Source organism: Aquarana catesbeiana, linkage group LG09, assembly GCF_042186555.1.
Source record: "Aquarana catesbeiana isolate 2022-GZ linkage group LG09, ASM4218655v1, whole genome shotgun sequence".
Taxonomy (NCBI): domain Eukaryota; kingdom Metazoa; phylum Chordata; class Amphibia; order Anura; family Ranidae; genus Aquarana; species Aquarana catesbeiana.
Window position 1 is genome coordinate 160,027,824 of NC_133332.1, and position 24,586 is coordinate 160,052,409.

Below are 24,586 nucleotides of genomic sequence, written 5' to 3' on the forward strand. Positions count from 1 at the left end.
CACACCGCAGTGCAGAGCGGCTCACAGCAGGGGTCCGGTGCGTCCCTGTTCACTGTTTCAGGTCTGATTCCAGTCCAAAATTTTGGCTGAATTCAGACCTGAAATGGACCTGTGCAATTCGCAACGGAGCCGCCAAGAGATGTGTGAACTGCGGTCACAATCTCCTGACATACGAATAGGATGCGGGGAAACCCTCATCCAATTTGCACTAATGTGGACCCAGCCTTAAACCGCTGAGCTACTAGTAGTTTGCTGGAAACTGATTTGATTACCCAGACACGCAGCCCATTGGAAGAGTTTTCATGGAATGCTGCAAAGTAAATGAGTTTTTTACTGCACTGAGATGCGCCCTCTGCTGTTCCTTTTTGTTGCTTTAGGCCATTTCACACAGGCTTCAGCTTGTATAAGAGCAATGTGAACAAAAAATGTTTTATAAAACTTTCAGCAAGCTTTTGAAAAGCTTTCGTCAAGCTTTGAGCAGCTTTCTCAGGGCCAGCCCGGCATAATGATCTGTCGCAGATTGCACCGCTGCGTGCCCCCGGGGGGGTGTGCATGAACGGCAAGAGAGACAAGATGCCGACCCAGGGTAAGGGAGCTTGGCCTGGCTGTATTATTATAATAGGCCAGACGGGAGATGGTTAAACAGACTTTAGTAGTTATCATTTTATTACGTTGTTGGAGGGTATACTGACCCACCAGAAACACAGGATTGGTTGCAGATGTGACCATTCAAGTCCCTGCATCCTACTTCTACATTACTGCTTGAAGATTAATGTATTCTAATGCTTGTTAAATCTGCCTGTATTGTGATGTGCCATGTTTTTGTTATTTTAGGCAGTAACTCATCCCGTGCCACACAGGATTGCTGCCGCCATCTCATTTTTAGGTAGTGCCATACACAACACGTGCCAGGCCATATTCCTATATAAACTTTCATTCAACAGCCGGCTTATGTGCCATCTAAGGATGTCCATCTCTATTATAACAGTCCTTTGTCTCATCACCTGTATCCTTTTTAACCAATACTATGGAGAGTGGGAAAAATGTATATATATTTATTAATGTCTGTCTGGAGAATACCTTTCTGGTGAGCAACTGAGGACAAACACAGATCTTACAAAAAACTTAGACGTTCTAACCCTTGCTCACTTTTTCCGCAAAAAAAAAAAAAGTTCCACTTAAAGCGTAACTCTACTTTTGTGCGGAAAAAAATAGCAAAGAAAGGAAAAAATATTCTAGCATGTGCAATTGCTACACAAATCATATTGTAATTGAATGTAATTAAAAATGACCTTTCCTTTTCCATCTGCAGCTCTGTAGTTTTCTGTAAAATGCAATATGGCTAATTGGAGGCATTCTGTGCATAGATGGTGTACAGAATGCACCCCAGATATGTAATTTCCTGCTTGTGTGATTGGCTTACTGATTTTCTGCACTCAGATACAAGTCAGATTTAGGGCATCCCCTGTAACAAAAATCAAATTTTTGGCCAGATACTCGCAAAAGGAAATCATGTCTAAAGGAATGCAGACCCACTTTCCTCATTAGAACCCTGCAGGTGCAGCAGCTGATTGATAACTATGAAACCACTCCCATTAGATTCACTTTCCATATGGACACAGAGAAAACAAACAGCTATTTCTTCAAAATAACAAAAGCTGGGAATTTGCAACAAAGTTAAAATCCATGTACATAGATCACCCAGTGAAGTTACTGTTTAACTACTTGCCAACCGCCCACCGCAGATATACTGCGGCAAGGCGGCTCGGCCGCGTGAACCGACGTACCCGTACGTTGGTCCGTGCATGTGATCGCATGGGCGCACACGCGTGAGTCCGGGGGACTCGATGTCTACGGGCCACCCGCGATCACTCCTCAGAGGCAGAACGGGGATCTGCCAATGTAAACAAGGCGGATCCCCGTTCTGACAGGGGAGGAGAGAGAGAGATCTGCTGTTCCTAGTGATCCAGAACAGCGATCTCTCTCTACTCCCTGTTAGTCCACTCCCCCCCACAGTAAGAAAGCACCTCCCTAGGGAACACTTAACCCCTTGATCGCCCCTTAGTGTTAACCCCTTCCCTGCCAGTGTTTTTGTACAGTGATCAGTGCATTTTTATAGCACTAATCACTGTATTGGTGTTACTGGTCACCAAAAAGTGTCACTTAGGGTCAGATTTGTCCGCCACAGTGTTACAGTCCCACTAAAAATCGCAGATCACCGGCATTACCAGTAAAAACAATTAAAAAAATGAAAAGTCCCTAAATCGTCCCCCTATTTTGTAGACACTATAACTTTGCGCAAACCAATCAATATACGTTTATTGGGATTTTTTTTTTACCAAACATATGTAGCAGAATACCTATTGGCCTAAACTGATGAATAAATTAGTTTTTTTAAATTTTTTGGGGGATAGGTATTATAGCAAAAAGTTAAGAAAAAAAATATTTTATTTCAAAATTGTTGGTCTTTTTTTATAGCGCAAAAAATAAAAATCGCAGAGGGGATCAAATACCACCAAATGAAAGCTCTATTTGTGGGGGAAAAAAAGGACAATAATTTTGTTTGGGTACAACGCTGCACGACCATGCAATTGTCAGTTAGTGCGACGCAGTGCCGTATCGCAAAAAATGGCCTGGTCATTAAGGGGGTAAATCCTTCCGGGGCTGAAGTGGTTAAAGTTATATTTCAGGTGTACTTGCAGTGTCATGTGAACATGCATGTGCAAAATGCAGCAATCCATATCATATAAAGAACTATAATATACTGTATTACACAGGTTTAATTATGCTACTTTCCTTAACGAGGCTTGGCAGTTTTCCTCTCGTGTTTAATATGGTGGCAGATCTGCTCTGGAAGTCTGTGTTTAGATGTATGTTTCCTTTTTCTTCAAAGCATTTCTGGTTATCTCTGTAGTTGCACTCAATCACAACAGGATTTTTTTTTAGTGCAAGAAACTGTAAAGCAGTTAAAGCTATGGTTGAGATCAATGCCCACTGTTACTGTTATATCTGTAATGCCCCGTACACACGGTCGGACTTTGTTCGGACATTCCGACAACATAATCCTAGGATTTTTTCTGACAGATGTTGGCTCAAACTTGTCTTGCATACACACGGTCACACAAAGTTGTCGGAAAATCCGATCGTTCTAAACGCGGTGACGTAAAACACGTACGTCGGGACTATAAACGGGGCAGTGGCCAATAGCTTTCATCTCTTTATTTATTCTGAGCATGCGTGGCACTTTGTCCGTCGGATTTGTGTACACACGATCGGAATTTCCGACAACGGATTTTGTTGTCGGAAAATTTTATATCCTGCTCTCAAACTTTGTGTGTCGGAAAATCAGATGGAAAATGTGTGATGGAGCCTACACACGGTCGGAATTTCCGACAACAAGGTCCTATCACACATTTTCCGTCGGAAAATCCGACCGTGTGTACGGGGCATAAGGGTTAATGTGACTTTCAGCTGGTGGACTGGAAAAGCAGACCCAGCTAATACTATTGCCAACCTTAACTAGAGCCTTCATTTAGGGACCAGTACATCAATTCACAACTAACCTGCAAATTGTGTTTTGTTTTTTTGTCTAAATTAATTAATTAATTCAGAATCCATACAACATTGATTAGCCCATTGGGGTTACTTTAATAGAGGCAAATCAGCTGTTCACTTTGCAGGGGAATTTTCTAGGTAAGTGAAGAGAAGTTTTGCTGGCTGCCATCATCCAATCATGCAAGTAAAAATAATTTTTTTGGGTATTTTTTCCTTGCATATGATTTGCTATTTTTTGCAAAGTGAATTGTCACCACATGCACACAGAATTTGATGCAGCTGTACATAGTATTCAACCAGCTTCTAACTTCAACTTGTTTAATTAAGGTTTGACCATAAGGCTCGGTTTCCACTAGTGCGACTTTTCATGCAACTTGGGACTGCAAAGTCACATGACAAGTCATACCCCATGATTTCCAATGAGTACCGTTCATATCTGTACGACTTCAAAGTAGTCCCTGCATTACTTTGGTCCCACTTTGATACGACTTGAGGTCCATAGACCTCAAGAATACACAGGCATTGCTTCAGGTCGCAGCAAAAAATTGTGGCAAAATCGTGCAACTTTGGGGTTGAAATAGTGGAAACCGAGCCTAAGCCCTCATTCACATTGGAGCGACTTGTCATGCCATTTGACAGGTCACACTATTGCCGGCAATTGCACTGTTCAAATTGGTGCGCCACCGACTTTGCGGTGTCGCATCATTTTAAAACAGTAGTGCCTGCAGCACTTTTTGGCGATTTCGGGTGCGACTTGCATAGACATCCGTGCATGAAGCGGCACAGATGTCTTCTAAGTCGCACCCAAAGTCGCACTGACATGTGGCTTTGAAATCGTGCAGTTTCAGGTGAAGTCACACGATTTCAAAACTGCAGTCAATGTGAACGAGGGCTTAAACCTAGAAGCGAATTGGTTACTATGCACACCATATTCTAATGCCTCGTACACACGATCGCACATTCCGACAACAAAATCCATGTTTTTTTTTTTCGACAGATGTTGGCTCAAACTTGTCTTGCATACACACGGTCACACAAAGTTGGTTGGAAATTCCAAACATCAAGAACGCAGTGATGTACAACACGTACGGCGAGCCGAGAAAAATGAAGTTCAATAGCCAGTGCTGCTCTTCTGCTTAATTCCGAGCATGCGTGGCACTTTGTGGGTCGGAATTGTGTACACACGATCGGAATTTACGCAAACAGATTTTGTTGTCAGAAAATTTGAGAACCAGATCTCAAGTTTTATGCGACGGAAATTCCGATGGAAACTGTCCGATGGAGCCTACACGCGGTCGGAATTTCCGACAACAAGCTCCCATCGAACATTTTCCGTCGGAAAATCCAACCGTGTGTACGAGACATAAGTGTACCAGTTTTAGTAAATCTCCCTCATTATGGTATATGCCATTCTAAGATATGAGGAGCTTCTTTGCTTGCTAGTTTGTTAGCAATCTTGTACGTTTTCCATCAGCCCTTTCCATTGCTAGATACACCAATTATGCCCATTTGGTCAAAACTATTGTGATTGTAAGCTGAATAAAATCTTTGAAATTTGCTATTAAAATACTGTTGTATCAGATTAGTAATGTTCACTGTTGCAATGGATAAGAGAAACAGAAGCATGATGCCCAGTACACACGGTCGGATTTTCCGATGGAAAATGTCCGATCGGAGCGTGTTGTCGGAAATTCCGACCGTGTGTGGGCTCCATCGGACATTTTCCATCGGATTTTCCGACACACAAAGTTGGAGAGCAGGATATAAAATTTTCTCGACAACAAAATCCGTTGTCGGAAATTCCGATCGTGTGTACACAAATTCGACGGACAAAGTGCCACGCATGCTCAGAATAAATAAAGAGATGAAAGCTATTGGCCACTGCCCCGTTTAGAGTCCTGACGTACGTGTTTTACGTCACCGCGTTTAGAACGATCGGATTTTCCGACAACTTTGTGTGACCGTGTGTATGCAAGACAAGTTTGAGCCAATATCCGTCGGAAAAAATCCTAGGATTTTGTTGTCGGAATGTCCGAACAAAGTCCGACCGTGTGTACGGGGCATTAGAGACACAGTAATGCATACCTCCCAACTTTCTAGGATGGGAACGAAGGACACCTATTAGCAAAAGTATGTAGGCATAGGACACACCCCCTGCCATGCTCCCTTAAAGGAGAATTCTACAAAAAAAAATGGTTAATGAAACTGACAAGTGTTTTTTTTTTACCACTACTATTCCATTACACTGGCTTTTGGAATCTACAAATGCAGCAATTTAGAAATTTGATGAAATGGTTAGCACTGGAAAACACTTTTTGAAAGATAAAAAATAGGATTTTTATAACAGCTTACCTGTAAAATCCTTTTCTTGGAGTACATCATGGGACACGGAGCCTTAAGTAGTTACTTAATGGGTTATAGGCTACCTTCAGGTGTTGACACTGGTATACCCAATACAGGAAGTTCACTACCTATATAACCCCTCCTCCTTCCAGGAGTACATCAGTTTTTGTAGCAAAGCAATATACCTAAACCCCATAAAAAGAGGGGAGGGACCTCTGTGTCCCATGATGTACTCCAAGAAAGGGATTTTACAGGTAAGCTGTTATAAAAATGTTAAAAAAATGTTCTTTATCGTACATCAGGACACAGACCCTTAAGTAATTACTTAATGCGATGTCCCATAGCAATGCTACTTGAGGGGAGGGAGAAACAACCCGTAGGGCACCCCCAGACTTGAGGACTTATACTGCTGCCTGCAGCACACTGCGCCCGAAGGCGATATCCTCATACCTTCTTACATCCACCTGATAAAATCTTGTGAATGTATGCACTGAAGACAAAGTTGCAGCCTTGCAGATCTGAGCCATGGAGGCCTGGTGATGCACTGCCCAAGAAGCACTAACCGACCTGGTAGAGTGCGCCTTAACTTGAAAAGGGAGAAATTTACCCTTTAAATCATAAGCTTGAATTATCACTTGTCGAATCCACTACGACAGTGGATTTCGACGCTGCCTGTCCTTTTAGGACCCTCTGGCAGAATAAATAAGACATCAGTCTTACGAATCTGAGCAGTTGCCTTTAAATAGATTTTCACTGCACTCACCACATCAAGACAATGTAGTGACTTTTCTTCCCTGGAACATGGTTTTGGAAAAAACGATGGCAGGACAATATCTTGGTTCAGGTGAAAACCTGAAACTACTTTTGGCAAAAAGCCTGGACGAGGGCGTAACACCACTCTGTCCTCATGAATAATCAAATATGGCTCTATACAAGAAAGAGCAGACAATTCTGAAACCCTCCTTGCTGAGGATATAGCAACCAAAAATACCAACTTCCCTGTCAGAAGGACTAAGGGAATATGCTGTATCAGTTCAAATGGCTGTTTTTGTAACACTGACAAAACTAAATTTAAGTCCCAAGGGCTCAAGAGTGAGTTAACTGGCGGATTAATCCGCATCACCCCTTGCCATAGGCGTCCGCACTGGTTGTGCTGGGTGTGCCTGGGCACACCCTAATGTGTGTCTGGAGATCTGCTGTAAGATGCTACAAGAGATGGTATAGGGAGCTGCCTGTGAGACAGTTTCCCATTGAGCAGTCAGGGAGGCATGTAAGAGCCGCTAAGTGCTTTAAACTGTAATGTAATGTCACTGCTTGCAGATAGGAGCTGTCAAAACTCGGGGCTGATGTCGGGGGTGGGCGGGACCAAACAGCTAGCCTATCAAACACTCTGATGTCAATGCTGGGTGGGCCACTCTGTGTATGTGGCTCCGCCCCTTTCTATCAGCTATTAAACACCAGCCAATGATTGGGCTACTTAAGAAAGGGGGCGGAGCCATATACACGGCGCGGCCCGCCCAGCCCCTATTTCTTTGGCTGGTGTTTGATAGCCGATAGAAAGGGGCAGAGCCACACACATGGAGCGGCCCGCCCAGCCCCTATCCCATTGGCTTGTTTTTGATAGGCTAGCTGTTCGGTCCCACCCACCCCCGACATCAGCTCCAAGTTCTGACAGCTCCTCTCTGCAAGCAGTGACATTACATTACAGTTTCACGCACTGAGCTGCTCTTAAATGCCTAGCTGACTGCTCAATGGGAAACTTCCCCTCTCCTAGATCAATGCCCATCAGTGCCACCTATCATTGCCAACCAATGCCACCCATCAGTGCCACCTGTCAGTGCCCAACAGGGCCACCTGTCAGTGTCACATGTCAGTGCCCACCAGTGCCACATGTCAGTGCCCACCAGTGCCACCTGCAAGTGCCAACCAATGCCACCCTTTTAGAGACAACCCGTGCCACTTGTCAGTGCCAATCAGTGCTGCCAGTCAGTGCCAACCAATGTCACCTATCAGTGCCCAACAGTGCTTCCAATCAGTGCCACCTATCAGTGCTGCCTATCAGTGCCCATCAGTGCTGCCTATCAGTACCCATCAGTTTTGCCTATCATTGCCAATGAGTGCCCATCAGTGCTGCCTATCAGTGCCACCTATCAGTGGCAACCAATGCCATAAATCAGTGCCCATCAGTGCTGCCTATCAGTGCCTACCTGTGCTGCCAATCAGCGAAGCCTATTAGTGCCAACCAATGCCACCTATCGGTGCCAATCAGTGCTTCCAATCAGTGCTGCCTATCAGTGCCCATAAGTGTTGCCTATCAGTGCCCATCCGTGCTGCCAATCAGTGTTGCCTAGCAGTGCCATCTATCAGTGACAATCAGTGCCCATCAGTGCTGCCTATCAGTGCAGTCTATCAGTGTCCATTAGTGCTGTCTATCAATGCCCATCAGTGCCACCTATCAGTGCCCATCAATGCCGCCCATCAGTGCCAATTAGTGCCAATCAGTGCCACCTATCATTGCCACCATGCATTGCCTATCAGTGCTGCCAATCAGCCCTGCCAACCAGTACCACCTATCAGTGCCAATCAGTGTCACATATCAATGCCAATCACTGCTGGCCATCAGTGCTGCCTATCAGTGCTTCCAATCAGTGCCCATCAGTGCAATGAGTGCAGGGATGGGCAGCTGAACTCAGCAGCTAGGCACATTGCCTATGGGGGCTGGCCTGGTGGGGCACAACTGAAATCCGTGTGTTTATTAATGCCACATGCCAATCTTTAGTATAATACGTAATCACCACACTACTATTTACAAAAAACTACTGGAGGTAAATTAAAAAAGTGTCAGTAAAAGGCCTGCCACTAAGCACTTTTATGTGTTCCCACACCACAAAAAAAAAAAGTGCAGCGCTAACTTACTAACCAATAACTTAACAATAATTGTGGAACCCTCTAATGTATGGAAATCTCAATAAACATCAATATTACCACAATACCGGTGATATGTAACGTCACATATAATACACATCAAACTGAAAAAATAAATAAAAAATGAAACTTAGCAGGGATGTTGGAAACCCCTCCTATAGATATTTGCCATACAGATTAACTTCAAGTGCAATAATTTCAGTGATATGTGATTTCACATGTAATACACATCAAAATGAGAATAAGATATGTTTTTTTTTTAACTTAGCAGGGATGATGGAAACCCCTCTACAGATAATGCAATACAAATTAACTTCAAGTGCAACAACCGTTTAGTTGGGAGGTTCACACCATTATAGCACTTTGGAATTTTTATTGTTTAGATTGTTACACTTAATTTTATATGTTTTAGTTACTATTATAATGTGAATTTTTGCGCTTGAAGTTAATTTTCCACCACCCTTGCTCAGTCCTTGTCTTTATGGACCTTGCTTTGTGCACTGGTGTGCAGTCATGTTAGAACAGGAAGGGGCCACCCCCAAACTGTTCCCACAATGTTGGGAGCATAAAATTATCCAAAACGTCTTGGTATGCTGATGTCTTAAGAGTTCCCTTCACTGGAACTAAGGGGCCAAGTCCAACCCATGAAAAACAACCCCACACCATAATCCCCCCTCCACCAAATGATTTGGACCAGTGCACAAAACAATTCCATAAAGACATGGATGAGCGAGTTTGGGGTGGAGGAACTCGACTGGCCTTCACATTAAAGTGGAAACCGCAAGCCAGGCCTTCTCATCCAACATCAGCGCCTGGCCTCACAAATGCTCTTCTGGAAGAATGGTCAAACATTCCCATAGACACACTCCTAAACCTTGGACAGCCTTCCCAGAAGAGTTGAAGCTATTATAGCTGCAAATGGTGGGCCAACTCAATATTTAGCCCTACAGACTAAGACTGGGATGCCATTAAAGTTCATGTGTGTGTAAAGGCAGGCTTCCCAATACTTCAGGTAATACAGTGAATATGTGAGTGTGTATATAATATATATATATATATATATATATATATATATATATATATATATATATATGTTTGAGCTTTGGGGTGCACACCCTAATGCAATAGGCAATAGGCTGCGCACGCCTATTCCCCTTGCATAAAACCCCGGACTAAAGAATGCCTAGCAAGCGGTCTTTGAAATAAAATCGATAAGGCTGAGACTTGACCCTTAATAGTACTCAGGGCCAACTTCATCTCTACGCCTAATTGTAGAAAGGCAAGAATTCTGCCTATGATATATCTTCGAGGGTTCCAACCCTTGGATTCCCATCAGGAAACATAAGCCTTCCAAACTCTATAATATATAGTTCTGGAAGTTGGTTTCCTTGCATTAATCAAAGTAGAGATAACTGACCCAGAAAGCCCACGTTTCTTCAGAATGTGGGTTTCAATAGCCAGGCCGTTAAATTTAGCATTCGTAAAGTAGGATGGAATATCGGCCCCTGTGAGAGCAGGTCTGGCCTTAGTGGGAGGGGCCATGGACCTTCCACTGCCATCTTTACGATTTCTGCGTACCATGACCTTCTGGGCCATGCTGGTGCTACCAGCATTATCGGCTTTCTTTACAGCTTGATCCTACAAAGAAGTCGTGGCAGCAACTGAATAGAGGGGAATGCATAGATCAGTGAGAATCAGGGTTACCAGGGCATCTGTTCCGCATGCGAGTGGATCCTTTGTCCTGGACACAAAGATGACTAACTTCTTGTTAAATCTGGATGCTAGAAGATCTATGTCCAGAGTCCCCCATCTTTGGCAAACAGCCCAAAAAACATTGGGGTTGAAGAGACCATTCCCCCGGAAATAACTGCTGGCGACTTAAGTAGTCCGCCTGCCAATTCTCTACTCCCGGAATGGAAATTGTCGATAGGCATGGGACATTATTTTTTCCCCAAGTTAGAATATGGTTCATCTCTCTCTGAGCTGAGAGACTCTTGGCGCCCCCTTGGTGATTAATATAGGCCACAGCTGTGGCATTGTCGGATCGGATCCTGACAGGACAGTTCTTTAACCTGGAGGTCCAGGTTTTCAGAGCCAGACACACTGCCCGAATTTCTAGGATGTTGATGGGCAGGGCTCTTTCGAATCTTGACCACTGTCCCTGGAAAGTTGTTTTCTCTAGTACCGCTCCCCAGCCTGAGAGGCTGGCATCTGTCATTACTACTTTTCAGATAATTGGTATGAAGGATTTTCCTTTCAGCAGATTCTGGGTTAGTAACCACCAACTGAGGCTTTGGGACACTCTTGGGGACAGCCGCATTGGCAAGTCCAAAGCTTGGATCGTTTTGTTCCAAGCAGACAGGATACTGTTTTGCAACAGTCTTGAATGGAACTAGGCATAGGGGACTGCTTCAAACGAAGCTACCATCTTTCCTAACAGCCTCATGCAAAGGCGAATTGCGGTATTTCTTTTCCACCTGACCATCACCTGCTCTCGTATGCAGCTGACCTTTGCCGGAGGCAAGAACACCTTCTGGGCTGTGTCTATAATCAAGCCCAAATACTCCAGCTTTCTTAGCGGTTTTAAGGAAGACTTCTCTAGGTTGATAATCCAACCCAGATTTTCCAGGTAACTGGTTGTAATGCATACACTTTGCTCCAAGCGAGCCACTGACTGGGTACACCGAGACTGTTATGCCCTGTGCCCTTAGCCTGGCTAGGTGTGAGGCCAGTACTTTTGTGAACAGCTGGGATGCTGTAGCTAGCTCGAAGGGCAAGGCTACAAACTGAAAGTGCTGTTGTTCTACTTTGAATCGCAGAAACCTTTGGTAAGCGTGAAATATAGGGACATGCAGATATGCATACCTGATATCGATGGACGCCAGAAGTTCTCTTCCTTGTAGGATGGAAACTACTGACCTGATTGACTCCAAGCGAAAGGAGCGGATCTTCAGGAACTGATTTAGATTCCTTAGATCTAGAATGGGTCTGACACCCCCATTTGGTTTTGGTACCGTAAACAGGTTTGAATAAAACCCCAAATCTTGTTCTTCTGTGGGCATCTGTATGATCACCCCCTGAGCCAATAATTGGTCTAATGCTTGAAACAGAGATTGCTTTTTCCCTGGATCTTTGGGAACGTTTGATCTCAGAAAACTAAACGGTGGAAACTCCCGAAATTCTAGTTTGTATCCTAGAGACACCGTGGAGATGACCCATCTGTCCTGAATTTCCCTTTGCCAGACTTCTCAGTAATGCATACGTCTTCCCCCCACTCTGGTGAGGGGGGACGCCTCTTCATGATGCGGCTTTAGTATTCTGTTTTGCAGATTTCTGGCCCCAGGTCTTCCTTTGAGCCTGGGCCTGACCCTGAGGTTTTCCTCTAGAGTCTGACGGCGGAGGCCGTCGCCACTGCCTAGAGGCGGATGCCCCTGGCGCTTGAGAAAAAGTCAGTTTAAATGAAGGACGTTTATACTTTCTTTTGACTGGCAAAAGAGTACTCTTCCCACTAGAAATCGTTTTGATGTGTTTATCCAAATTATTGCCAAATAGTCGCTCCCCATGAAAGGGGAAACTAGCCAGAAGCTTTTTGCAAGGAGCTTTGGCTGACCAATTTTCTAACCGAAGGGTCCTATGCATGTGTACTGGCACAAGCGCAAGGCGAGACGCCTGGTGAATAGAGTCCTTCATAACGTCTATTGCAAAACATAATGCCTTTGGTAGTTTGGCTAACTCACGGGCCTGTTGTGCAGGGAGCTCTTTAAGAGCATCTGTGAACTGGTCCTTTAGGGACTAACAGATGCCTATTGCTGCGACTGCAGGCTGAGTAATGGTCCCTGCCGAGGAAAAAGAGGATTTCAACAGGAATTCCAACTTTTTATCCATTGGATCTTTAAGCATTTGTGCATTGTCTACTGGACAAGTTAAACTTTTATTCACACTGGAAATCGCAGCAGCGACTGCTGGAACCTTCCACTTTTTGGTGAATTTCTCCTCCATGGGATAGAGAACTGAGAATCTCGAAAAAAGGAAGACACACATAAAAGAGATAAGAAAGGCTGCGCACCCCGAAAATTGGATTAAAGAAAAATAATTTTCCCCATGGGGCTTTAAAACAGCAATGCACATAATGAAAGGAAGTTCTTAATAGATGTATAAAAAGTTTTATCCAATATCATGGTTTGAAGTACAGTATAGAGAATCATCTGGTACAGTAACACACATCTTATTCCCCAGTGCAGTAACAAACACATATTAATACACATAATTAGGTTACATAATGTTACATAAATAGCAAGCCCCGACGCGTTTCGACCTGTATATGGTCTCTTCAGGGGGACAGTTGGATCTAAAAAAGAATTACATAAATTAAATTCAAATAGATAAATATATATATTATTGTGCATCACTTGAATTAGACCAAGATAATGAGTCTTTACCGCTAAATGGTGGAATGGGTGTTCTCTAGTCCAGGATATGTGCTGAGGGCCAATGGAAACACCGGAGGGCTCGGGGGGCCACCCTCACTCTCCCAGGAGAGCCAGCCTCAGGGGGCTTACAAGGAGCCACACTTAGCGCGCCCCCCGGGAGGGGGGGGGGGAGGAGAGATGAGGGGGAGGAGCCCACACCTGCAACAGAAACCCAAGAATAGCCATGTATTAGTTAGAGGAAGTTTGATAATTAACTTGGTAATGTACTGAGTGTTTCCAATTTGTCTATGTGGAGACTGGCGTTGGATAGGATTTTTACTATGTAAATATATTGAAATGTTAATTCCATTCCATGGATGTAATCGATAAGATTTAATGATCGTGTGATCCAACAATGCAGTGGTATGGTAGGTCTGTTATACTATTGTAATGGATAGGTAAATAAGAAGGATAAAATGGGTGAAAAAGAGGGAAAAAGATGTGTGTGTGAAAAAAAAACAAGAAAAAAACACAGCAACAACGATGGCCTAAATGGAGAGGAGTGCATTGTGTGGTGGAGAATGGTGTGAATGAGGTGGTGCATGGTGTGGTAACATGACATGGTGCTTGCTTGGTGCCTGCTGTGTGAAAACAAAAATGAAAAGTGAACTAAAAAAGTGAAAAGCCAATCAAAATGTGAAAGTGTGTGTGTAGGATGGTGGAGAGTGCTGTGTGGAATGAAGGTGAAATAACCAAAAGTTTACCTTATCAGTTGTATAAATCGTGTAGGCTGAAGGTAATGTTGGACTTGTTGATAGGTTCAATGTGATAAGCTTGGTGGCGATCATGCAAAAATAAGGGCTCTAGTGTAGAAAGAACCTGGCAGCATTAGCATTCATCCTGGCCTGTAGGAGATCATGATCTAATTATCAGGCCTCCAGTCTCCCTTTATATCCAAATTCAGGCAAATGGGATAATCATGTGCAGGTGCAAACCCCCCACCCACACCGCCCCCAAGAAAAAAAAAAAAAAAAAAAAAACCCGGAGGGATTGGCGCTGGAACCGCTGATGGAGCGGCCCCTGTGTGGCTCCCTCGGCGTCCCGGAAGGCCTACAGGCCCCGACCACTGTCGTCATCTCCGCCGCAATGCGCGTGACGTCATGTCTTTGGAGAGAGAAAATGCTTACCTGGATGATCCCATTCAGCATAAATAAGCTTTTCCAGTAATGCATGGAAAGGGAACCCATGAAAAGGCTGTAAAGGTTTTGAAGACCCCAAGGAAGAAACCGGACTTTCAGTTAACTCTGTTAGGGGTAGCATGAAAGCAGAGCGAACCATTTCCGTAAGGATTTGTACCTCAGATCGCAAAGCTGAATCAACAACTGTTGTTTCCTCTGCAGAGGAATAATCAGCTTGTCTTTCCTCTGGATCGCCTGAGGGCAATACCTCATCCTGTCCCCATTGTTCCTTTGGTAAAGGGTTTGGAGTGGGATCTAGCATGCTTCCTATCCCCTTGGATGGAGGATGTGATTAAAGCCGCTAATCTTCCTTCTAAGCCCTGCAGGGCAGAGGAAAATGCATCTTCAGTCACATATACAGGGGCTGAAGTGTGAAAAGCAGTTGCACCACCAGTCGTTTCCAAAGACTCACCCTGGCTTGCCATATTTGGTATCTCCAGAGAGGATGACAGTGTGGAGGCATGACTGGAGTTCCCAGCGCCTGGGGGTGGAACTTTTGGTGCCTTAGTAGTAACCTTGGAAGCCATAGTGCTAAGCACAAAAGCAGAGGCACTCTAGAAATGTACTATTTGCTGAGCAATAGTAAGAAAAAAAAAGAAAGAAAAATTCTTAGCAGTTTGAGGCTTACTATAAGTGTGAAAAGAAACCAAAGTAGATATGGTGCTGTTCTATTAATATATATATTCCTAATAACAGGGTGTTTTTTGGAGGATTAAAAAGAGGTGCTAGTAAACCCCTACCACTAACCAATTAGTGGAAAAGGTCAGTGAGAGAAAAAAGATAGAATACAAATAATGCTGCCGATAGGTGCTATTAGTTGAAACCCCAATTAAGGGTGAACAAAAATATCTGCTTGGAAACAGCTAGATCTCCCAATTTATCCTGTGAACGTGGTTGTGAAAAAACTAAACTATAAATAATAAATAAATCAAACCAATGTGATGATTCTGATGTGTTGAATAAAAAACTAAGTGTATGTAATACAAAACCATAAAATAAAAAGGTGGTATTTAGGCATATTTAAATACTTTACATACTGAGAACATATTCACCTTTCTCTATTTGTCACCATAAAATACAATCTGAAACGAATAATTATGTAAAAAAAATGTATAAAGCTGGATAGATCCCCCAGCATATAAAACTACCAAATTTATCAATAATGGCTAATCTATCACAATAGTGCAAAGATATATGAGCTCAATAAAGTGCTGATAGTGCCATTGAAAAACCAACTGTTAATCTTATACTCCTATTAGTTAATAAAACAATAGTCCAAAAACCACTTGAAATCAATAAAGTGCTCTTGTGCCAGTGAAGAAATCCATTTTCTAATCTATTTAACTTCTCAATGGTAGATCACACCATTTCTAATCTATTTAACTTCTCAATGGGTGATCACACCGTGCGTGCCTTATTCGTGCTCCTATTACGGCTGCTCTCAGCAGATTCTTCTCCTCCTCCTGGGGTCTAAGGCATCCACAGTATATGTCACTGTGTAGCAATATAGGGTTTAAAACCGTCCAGTTCTGAAAATCTGGTTTGGGATAAGCTGGCAGTACTGCAAATGTTGTCTTCCCTGGATAATCTAGATCGTGTTTGGAAGTCTTCTACGTTTGGTTTGGGATAAACTAAAGGAGCAGGAGCCACAAAGCCTGAATCAGTCTTCAGAGGAAATGGACTCTCAGGTTTTCAGTCCAGGGGTCAAACTCGCTTATATCTGACAGTGGGGGTACCACAGAGCTTCTATTTATATTTCCAACTTGCTGCTTCTCTATTCCTTGACTTCTGCTCTGTTACTGACTAAAATGCTCTGTTACTGACTAATGCCCCGTACACACGGTCGGACTTTGTTCGGACATTCCGACAACAAGCTCAAACTTGTCTTGCATACACACGGTCACACAAAGTTGTCGGAAAATCCGATCGTTTTAAACGCTGTGACGTAAAACATGTACGTCGGGACTCTAAACGGGGCAGTGGCCAATATCTTTCATCTCTTTATTTATTCTGAGCATGCGTGGCACTTTGTCCGTCGGATTTGTGTACACACGATCGGAATTTCCGACAACGGATTTTGTTGTCGGAAAATTTTATCTCCTGCTCTCCAACTTTGTGTGTCGGAAAATCCGATGGAAAATGTCCGATGGAGCCCACACACGGTCGGAATTTCCGACAACACGCTCCGATCGGACATTTTCCATCGGAAAATCCGACCGTGTGTACGGGGCATAAAAGGGGAGCATTTTAGTCAGTAACAGAGCAGAAGTCAAGGAATAGAGAAGCAGCAAGTTGGAAATATAGAGAGAAGATCAGTGGTACCCCCACTGCCAGATATATGCTCCTTTAGTTTATCCCAAACCAAATGTAGAAGACTTCCAAACACGATCTAGATTATCCAGGGAAGACAACATTTGCAGTACAGCCAGCTTATCCCAAACCAGATTTTCAGAACTGGACGGTTTTAAACCCTATATTGCTACACAGTGGCATAGTCATATACTGTGGATGCCTTAGACCCCAGGAGGAGGAGAAGGATCTGGAGAGCGGAGCCGTAATAGGAGCACGAATAAGGCATGCACGGTGTGATCACCCATTGAGAAGTTAAATAGATTAGAAAATGGATTTCTTCACTGGCACAAGAGCACTTTATTGATTTCAAGTGGTTTTTGGACCATTGTTTTATTAGCTAATAGGAGTATAAGATTAATAGTTGGTTTTTCAATGGCACTATCGGCACTTTATTGAGCTCATATATCTTTGCACTATTGTGATAGATTAGCCATTATTGATAAATTGGTAGTTTTATATGCTGGGGGATCTATCCAGCTTTATACAATTTTTTTACATAATTATTCGTTTCAGATTGTATTTTATGGTGACAAATAGAGAAAAGTGAATATGTTCTCAGTATGTAAAGTATTTAAATATACCTAAATACCACCTTTTTATTTTATGGTTTTGTATTACATACACTTAGTTTTTTATTCAACACATCAGAATCATCATATTGGTTTGAATTATTTATTATTTATAGTTTACTTTTTTCACAACCACGTTCACAGGATAAATTGGGAGATCTAGCTGTTTCCAAGCAGATATTTTTGTTCACCCTTAATTGGGGTTTCAACTAATAGCACCTACAGGCAGCATTATTTGTATTCTATCTTTTTTCTCTCACTGACCTTTTCCACCAATTGGTTAGTGGTAGTGGGTTTACTAGCACCTCCTTTTTAATCCTCCAAAAAACACACTGTTATTAGGAATATATATATTAATAGAACAGCGCCATCTCTACTTTGGTTTCTTTTCACTTTTTCATTTACTCCACCTAGTGGTAGTAACTGGTAGAGGCAGCAGTTCCATTAATCAGTTCCAACCCTTGAGCTGGTACTTATTCCCTTGCGCGGAAACATTCCTTTTTTCTTACTATAAGTGTGAATCAGCCTTTAGTGCTATCACACTGAGAAATGCTCAAAACTCATCCGGATGTAATGTACCTTCACTATACATGTACCCCCAGCCCCTCAGTTTCCCCAATTGGGGGAGAGGAAAATAATGAACGCCCTCCTGCTGCTAGGACTCACAACCCTGTTGTGGCTGGACATGGAGCTGCTGAAAGGGTATGTGTATTCTTACTCCCTCTAGAGGAGACTTTAAGGCATTACAATGTTAATATGGAAGAAAAGGCATAGGTGGACTTTGCAGTTCCCAAGCTTTTCTCTTACCTTTCCTCGCTGCAGGATACTGATGAAAACAGACAGATCCAAACTTCACCCATCACGGCAGGCAGCGTTAGTTAAACCTTCAAAGACCGGGTCCCTTTTAATAGGGTTTCCACTCCTTTGGACCTGTATAGCACCCCTCAGAACAACTTTAGGTAATGTAGCAAGACCAAAAAGAGTCCTGGTTCCTAGGGTCCAGCCCTCAAAGAGAAGCGTTACAGGCAAAACCTCATTCCTCTGTGTGAGGCCCGGGTACCATCGTGTGTCCACAGTGGCATGGATGGATCCGGTTGTGGAGGTTTTTTAAATCCAGCATGGATCCCTCCTGGAGCTCCTCAGAGCACATCTTCACTTGTGACCAACACCTTAGACTTATATAGGGGAGTGAACTTCCTGTATTGGGTATACCAGTGTCAACACCTGAAGGTGGCCCATAACCCCTTAAGTAATTACTTAAGGCTCTGTGTCCCATGATGTACGATAAAGAAAGTGTATTTTATATACAACTATACAGATTAGACCAAAATGAGGGACAAATGAGGAGGAAAGAGGGACTTTGTTCGAAATCAGGGAGAGTTGGGTGCTATGGTAATGCACGGTTATCTGAATACTACAAGTGGTTGAGCGATACCTGCATTTTAATGTGGCAGCTCAAGAGACACGGAGCAGGTCTCCCCAGTCTATTGTTGTCTGATGGCATTTGAATACTTTGAACTCTTTCTAGTACATGTATACTAAAATAAAGTTACACATCATACTGCAGCCACTGACTGGTGTTATAACCAAAAGTGTTTGTTGTTTTTTAGATCACTGGGAAAATAGCCATTATAACAGAGTGGATAGGAGCCATTGGAATTCTGGTCTACAAACTCACGCACTGTGTAGATTTTCAGGTTTGTATATAAAGCAAAACGCCTACAGGATATTCTGCTGTAGCAGCTTGTATACATTTGTTTTTAATAATGCATGGATACAGGTTGATAATCCCTGTAATATTCTATTTTGTTTCCCAGCATCTGACATTTAAATGGCATTGTAGTTGCAAAGAGAATTGGTTATTTTTAAGAAAAACACAGCAAGAAATCCGAAATAACTCAGACTGGCAGGTTGCAAGAAAAAACAGATTTCTCAAAAGTTTACCACTGCCTCCGTTGTTTTACACTAAAACTGGGCCGCACTGTAATGAAGAACAGGAGAACAATGTAAAACTGGCCCATAAAAACTTACTTGAGGGCTGTTCCTCATGAGCACGCCTTACCCATATGAGACCATTAAGTCTTTCATTTGCCAAATTCCATGGGCCAGAACTACCCGGTATATCACGAACAAGAAAAGTGGATACAGCAAAAGTCCCACGTCCTTCATTCTGTGGACTAGAAGAGAGGTCTTCTGCAAAAGATTCTAAGAAACCTTATCTTTTACTATGAATTTTTTAATGTGACATCTTATCTTAAAATCAATATTAAAAACCATTTTAACAGTTTAGCTTTTACTATCCAATCTTATTTTACGAGGGGCTAGCGTTTTTAAAGTTGAGGCGTAACACATGAACACAATTACAAGACTTCTGAGATGCTCAAGCAGCAGCACCATCCTGGCTTAGATTCCATTACTTTATCATAAGGTTATCTGGGCACAATTGTTTTCAACAGGAACATGTTTCTGCCATCTGATTTCCTAGTTTACTTTAGTTAACCAATAAATGCAACAGTTTCAAACCAATGTTTTAATGCTGTGAAACAGTGGTCATCAATCCTGTCCTCAGGGCCCACTAACAGGCCAGTTTGCAAGATAACTGAAATACATCACAGGTGATATCATTTGCTGCTCAGTGATTGCAGTATTCTAGTCTGCATCTCCCCAAGATAATACATAAAACCTGGCCTGTGGGCCCTGAGGACAGGGTTGAGGACCACCGCTATGGAATACCTAAACGTTATGTATAAGGACCAAGAGCCGATCCCAGACGGGGTGCACGGGGTGCAGTGCACCCGGGCGCCAGAGAGGTGGGGGTGCTGAAGCGCCAGAGTGCTCCCCTCCCTCCTCCTCCTCCTCCTCTCTGTGTCCAGAGGCGGCTCCCTCCACAGGTCACAGCCGCCACTGTAGTTTTCGAGGCCCAAGCTGCAGCCCGTCCCCCCTCCCTCCTCCTGTCAGAGGAGAGCAGCGCGGGAGATCAGAGCGGCTGGTCTCTGTGTGGACAGAGACCAGCCGCGCAGTAACATCGCTGGGGGGGCGGTCCGTGCCTGACACATGTTCTCCTCCTCTGTCTTTCCCTCCCGCCCAAGCCTGTCTCCATCTGCTCTCCACCCGGGCGGCGCGGCTGCATACTGTCCTCTCCTCTCCAGCTGCCGCCCAGGTGTTTTTATGTACGCTAATGGAGGGGGGGTCTCTACTAATAGAGGGGGGTCTGTCCTAAGGGGGTCTCTACTAATGGGGGGGGTTTCCTAGGGGGTGTGTACTAATGGAGGGGGGGTTTGTCTTGGGGGGGTCTGTACTAATGGAGGGGGGTTCCTGGGGGGGTCTGTACTAATGGAGAGGGGGGCGGTTTGTCCTGGGGGGTCTGTACTAATGGAGGGGGGGTTTGTCTTGGGGGGAGTCTGTACTATTGGAGGGGGGTCTGTACTAATGGAGGGGGTTTGTCCTGGGGGGTCTGTACTAATGGAGGGGGGTTTCCTGGGGGGTCTGTACTAATGGAGGGTGGGCAGTTTGTCCTGGGGGGGTCTGTACTAATGGAGGGGGTTTGTCCTGGGGGGTCTGTACTAATAGAGGGAGGGGCTTTGTCCCAGCGGGGTCTGTACTAATGGAGGGGATTTGTCCGGGGGGGTCTATACTAATGGAGGGAGGCTTTGTCCTGGGGGTCTATACTAATGGAGGCGGGTCTGTCCTAAGGGGGTCTGTACTAATGGAGGGGGGGGTTTGTCCTGGGGGGGTCTGTACTAATGGAGGGGGGTTTGTCCTGGGGGGTCTGTACTAATGGAGGGGGGGTTTGTCCTAAGGGGGTCTGTACTAATGGAGGGGGGTTTGTCCTAAGGGGGTCTGTACTAATGGAGGGGGGGGGTTTGTCCTGGGGGGGCTGTACTAATGGAGGGGGGGCGGTTTGTCCTGGGGGTCTGTACTAATGGAGGGGGGGCGGTTTGTCCTGGGGGGGCTGTACTAATGGAGGGGGGGCGGTTTGTCCTGGGGGTCTGTACTAATGGAGGGGGTTTGTCCTGGGGGGGGTCTGTACTAAGGGAGGGGGTTTGTCCTGGGGGGGTCTGTACTAAGGGAGAGGGGGCTTTGTCCCAGCGGGGTCTGTACCAATGGAGGGGGGTTGTCCTGGGGGAGTCTGTACTAATGGAGGGGGTTTGTCCTGGGGGGGTCTGTACTAATGGAGGGAGGCTTTGTACTGGGGGTCTGTACTAATAGAGGGGGGTCTGTCCTAAGGGGGTCTGTACTAATGGAGGGGGGGTTTGTCCTGGGGGGGTCTGTACTAATGGAGGGGGTTTGTCCTGGGGGTCTGTACTAATGGAGGGGGATTTATCCTTTGGGGGGGTCTGTACTAATGGAGAGGGGGGCGGTTTGTCCTGGGGGGTCTGTATTAATGGAGGGAGGCTTTGTCCTGGGGTCTGTACTAATGAAGGGGGGTCTGTCCTAAGGGGGTCTGTACTAATGGAGGGGGGGTTTGTCCTGGGGGGTCTGTACTAATGGAGGGGGGTTTGTCCTGGGGGGTCTGTACTAATGGAGAGGGGGGACGATTTGTCCTGGGGGTTTGTACTAATGGAGGGGGTTTGTCCTGGAGGGGTCTGTACTAATGGAGAGGGGGACGGTTTGTCCTGGGGGGGTCTGTACTAATGGAGGGGGGTTGTCCTGGGGGGGTCTGTACTAATGGAGGGGGGGTTTGTCCTGGGAGGGTCTGTACTAATGGAGGGGGTTTGTCCTGGGGGGGTCTGTACTAATGGAGGGAGGCTTTGTACTGGGGGTCTGTACTAATAGAGGGGGGTCTGTCCTAAGGGGGTCTGTACTAATGGAGGGGGGGTTTGTCCTGGGGGGGTCTGTACTAATGGAGGGGGTTTGTCCTGGGGGTCTGTACTAATGGAGGGGGATTTATCCTTTGGGGGGGTCTGTACTAATGGAGAGGGGGGCGGTTTGTCCTGGGGGGTCTGTATTAATGGAGGGAGGCTTTGTCCTGGGGTCTGTACTAATGAAGGGGGGTCTGTCCTAAGGGGGTCTGTACTAATGGAGGGGGGGTTTGTCCTGGGGGGTCTGTACTAATGGAGGGGGGTTTGTCCTGGGGGGTCTGTACTAATGGAGAGGGGGGACGATTTGTCCTGGGGGTTTGTACTAATGGAGGGGGTTTGTCCTGGAGGGGTCTGTACTAATGGAGAGGGGGACGGTTTGTCCTGGGGGGGTCTGTACTAATGGAGGGGGGTTGTCCTGGGGGGGTCTGTACTAATGGAGGGGGGGTTTGTCCTGGGAGGGTCTGTACTAATGGAGAGTGGGCGGTTTGTCCTGGGGTCTTTACTAATGGAGGGGGTTTGTCCTGGGGGGGTCTGTACTAATGGAGGGGGGCTTTGTCCTGGGGGGGTCTGTACTAATGGAGGGGGGGTTTGTCCTGGGGGTGTCTGTACTAAGGGAGAGGGGGCTTTGTCCCAGCGGGGTCTGTACTAATTGAGGGGGGTCTGTACCAATGGAGGGGGGGTTTGTCCTGGGGGAGTCTGTACTAATGGAGGGGGTTTGTCCTGGGGGGGTCTTTACTAATGGAGGGAGGCTTTGTCCTGGGGGTCTGTCCTAAGGGGGTCTGTACTAATGGAGGGGGGTTTCTACTAATGGAGGGGGGGTTTGTCCTGGGGGTCTGTACTAATGGAGGGAGGTTTGTCCTTGGGAGGGTCTGTACTAATGGAGAGGGGGGCGGTTTGTCCTGGGGGGTCTGTACTAATGGAGGGGGTTTGTCCTAGGGGGTCTGTATTAATGGAGGGAGGCTTTGTCCTGGGGTCTGTACTAATGGAGGGGGGTCTGTACTAATGGAGGGGGGTTGTCCTGGGGGGTCTGTACTAATGGAGGGGGGTTTGTCCTGGGGGTCTGTACTAATGGAGGGGGTTTGTCCTGGGGGGGTCTGTACTAATGGAGAGGGGGTGGTTTGTCCTGGGGGTCTGTACTAATGGAGGGGGGTTTGTACTAATGGAGGGGGGGCTTTGTCCTGGGGGTCTGTACTAATGGAGGGGGGTTGTCCTGGGGGGGTCTGTACTAATGGAGGGGGGTTTGTCCTGGGAGGGTCTGTACTAATGGAGGGTGGGCGGTTTGTCCTGGGGTCTGTACTAATAGAGGGGGTTTGTCCTGGGGGGTCTGTGCTAATGGAGGGGATTTGTCCTGGGGGGTCTGTACTAATGGAGGGGGGGCTTTGTCCTGGGGGGTCTGTACTAATGGAGGGGGTTTGTACTAATGGAGGGGGGCTTTGTCCTGGGGGGGTCTGTACTAATGGAGGGGGGCTTTGTCCTGGGGGGTCTATACTAATGGAGGGGGGGTTGTCCTTGGGGGGTCTGTACTAATGGAGGGGGGGTTGTCCTTGGGGGGTCTGTACTAATGGAGGGGGGTTGTCCTGGGGGGGTCTGCACTAATGAAGGGGGGTTTGTCCTGGGGGGTCTGTACTAATGGAGGGGGTTTGTCCTAGGGGGTCTGTACTAATGGAGGGGGTTTGTCCTAGGGGGGTCTGTAGTAATGGAGAGGGGTTTGTCCTGGGGGGTCTGTACTAATGGAGGGGGTTTGTCGTGGGGGTCTGTACTAATGGAGGGGACTTGTCCTGGGGTCTGTACTAATGGTGAGGGGTTTGCCTTTGAGGGTCTGTACTAATGGAGGGGGGTTTTGTCCTGGTGGGGGTCTGTACTAATGGAGGGGGGTGGTTTGTCCTGGTGGGGGTCTGTACTAATGGAGGGGGGTGGTTTGTCCTGGTGGGGGTCTGTACTAATGGAGGGGAGGTTGTCCTGGGGGGTCTGTACTAATGGAGGGGGGCTTTTTCCTGGGGGGTCTGTCCTAAGGGGGTCTGTACTAATGGAGGGGGGTTTGTCCTGGGGGGTCTGTACTAATGGAGGGGGGTTTCCTTGGGGGTCTGTACTAAAGGAGGGGGGTTGTCCTGGGGGGTCTGTACTAATGGAGGGTGGGCAGTTTGTCCTGGGGGGTCTGCACTAATGGAGGGGGTTTGTCCTTGGGGGTCTGTACTAATGCAGGGAGGGGCTTTGTCCCAGCGGGGTCTGTACTAATGGAGGGGGGTTTGTCCTGGGGTCTGTACTAATGGAGGGGGGTTTGTCCTGGGGGGTCTGTACTTATGGAGGGGGGTTTGTCCTGGGGGGGTCTGTACTAATGGAGAGGGGGGCGGTTTGTCCTGGGGGTCTGTACTAATGGAGGGGGTTTGTCCTGG

The 24,586-nt window shown here is 45.8% G+C and overlaps 2 protein-coding genes across 6 annotated transcripts in view; one reads left to right on the top strand and one right to left on the bottom strand.

Annotated features, from left to right (window-relative positions):
* Positions 1-19,618, top strand: part of LOC141107250 (DNA damage-regulated autophagy modulator protein 1-like) — a 36,788-nt gene extending 17,170 nt beyond the window's left edge. Inside the window, exons 4-7 of the mRNA XM_073597957.1 lie at positions 835-1,006; positions 2,815-2,870; positions 19,002-19,088; positions 19,209-19,618. Of these exons, the coding sequence (XP_073454058.1) occupies positions 835-1,006; positions 2,815-2,870; positions 19,002-19,088; positions 19,209-19,442 (549 nt within the window). The 3' untranslated portion in view covers positions 19,443-19,618. The remainder of the gene's footprint in view (positions 1-834; positions 1,007-2,814; positions 2,871-19,001; positions 19,089-19,208) is intronic.
* KIAA1210 (KIAA1210 ortholog) overlaps positions 1-24,586 on the bottom strand; it is a 292,927-nt gene that overhangs the window by 65,382 nt on the left and 202,959 nt on the right. The window lies entirely within an intron of this gene.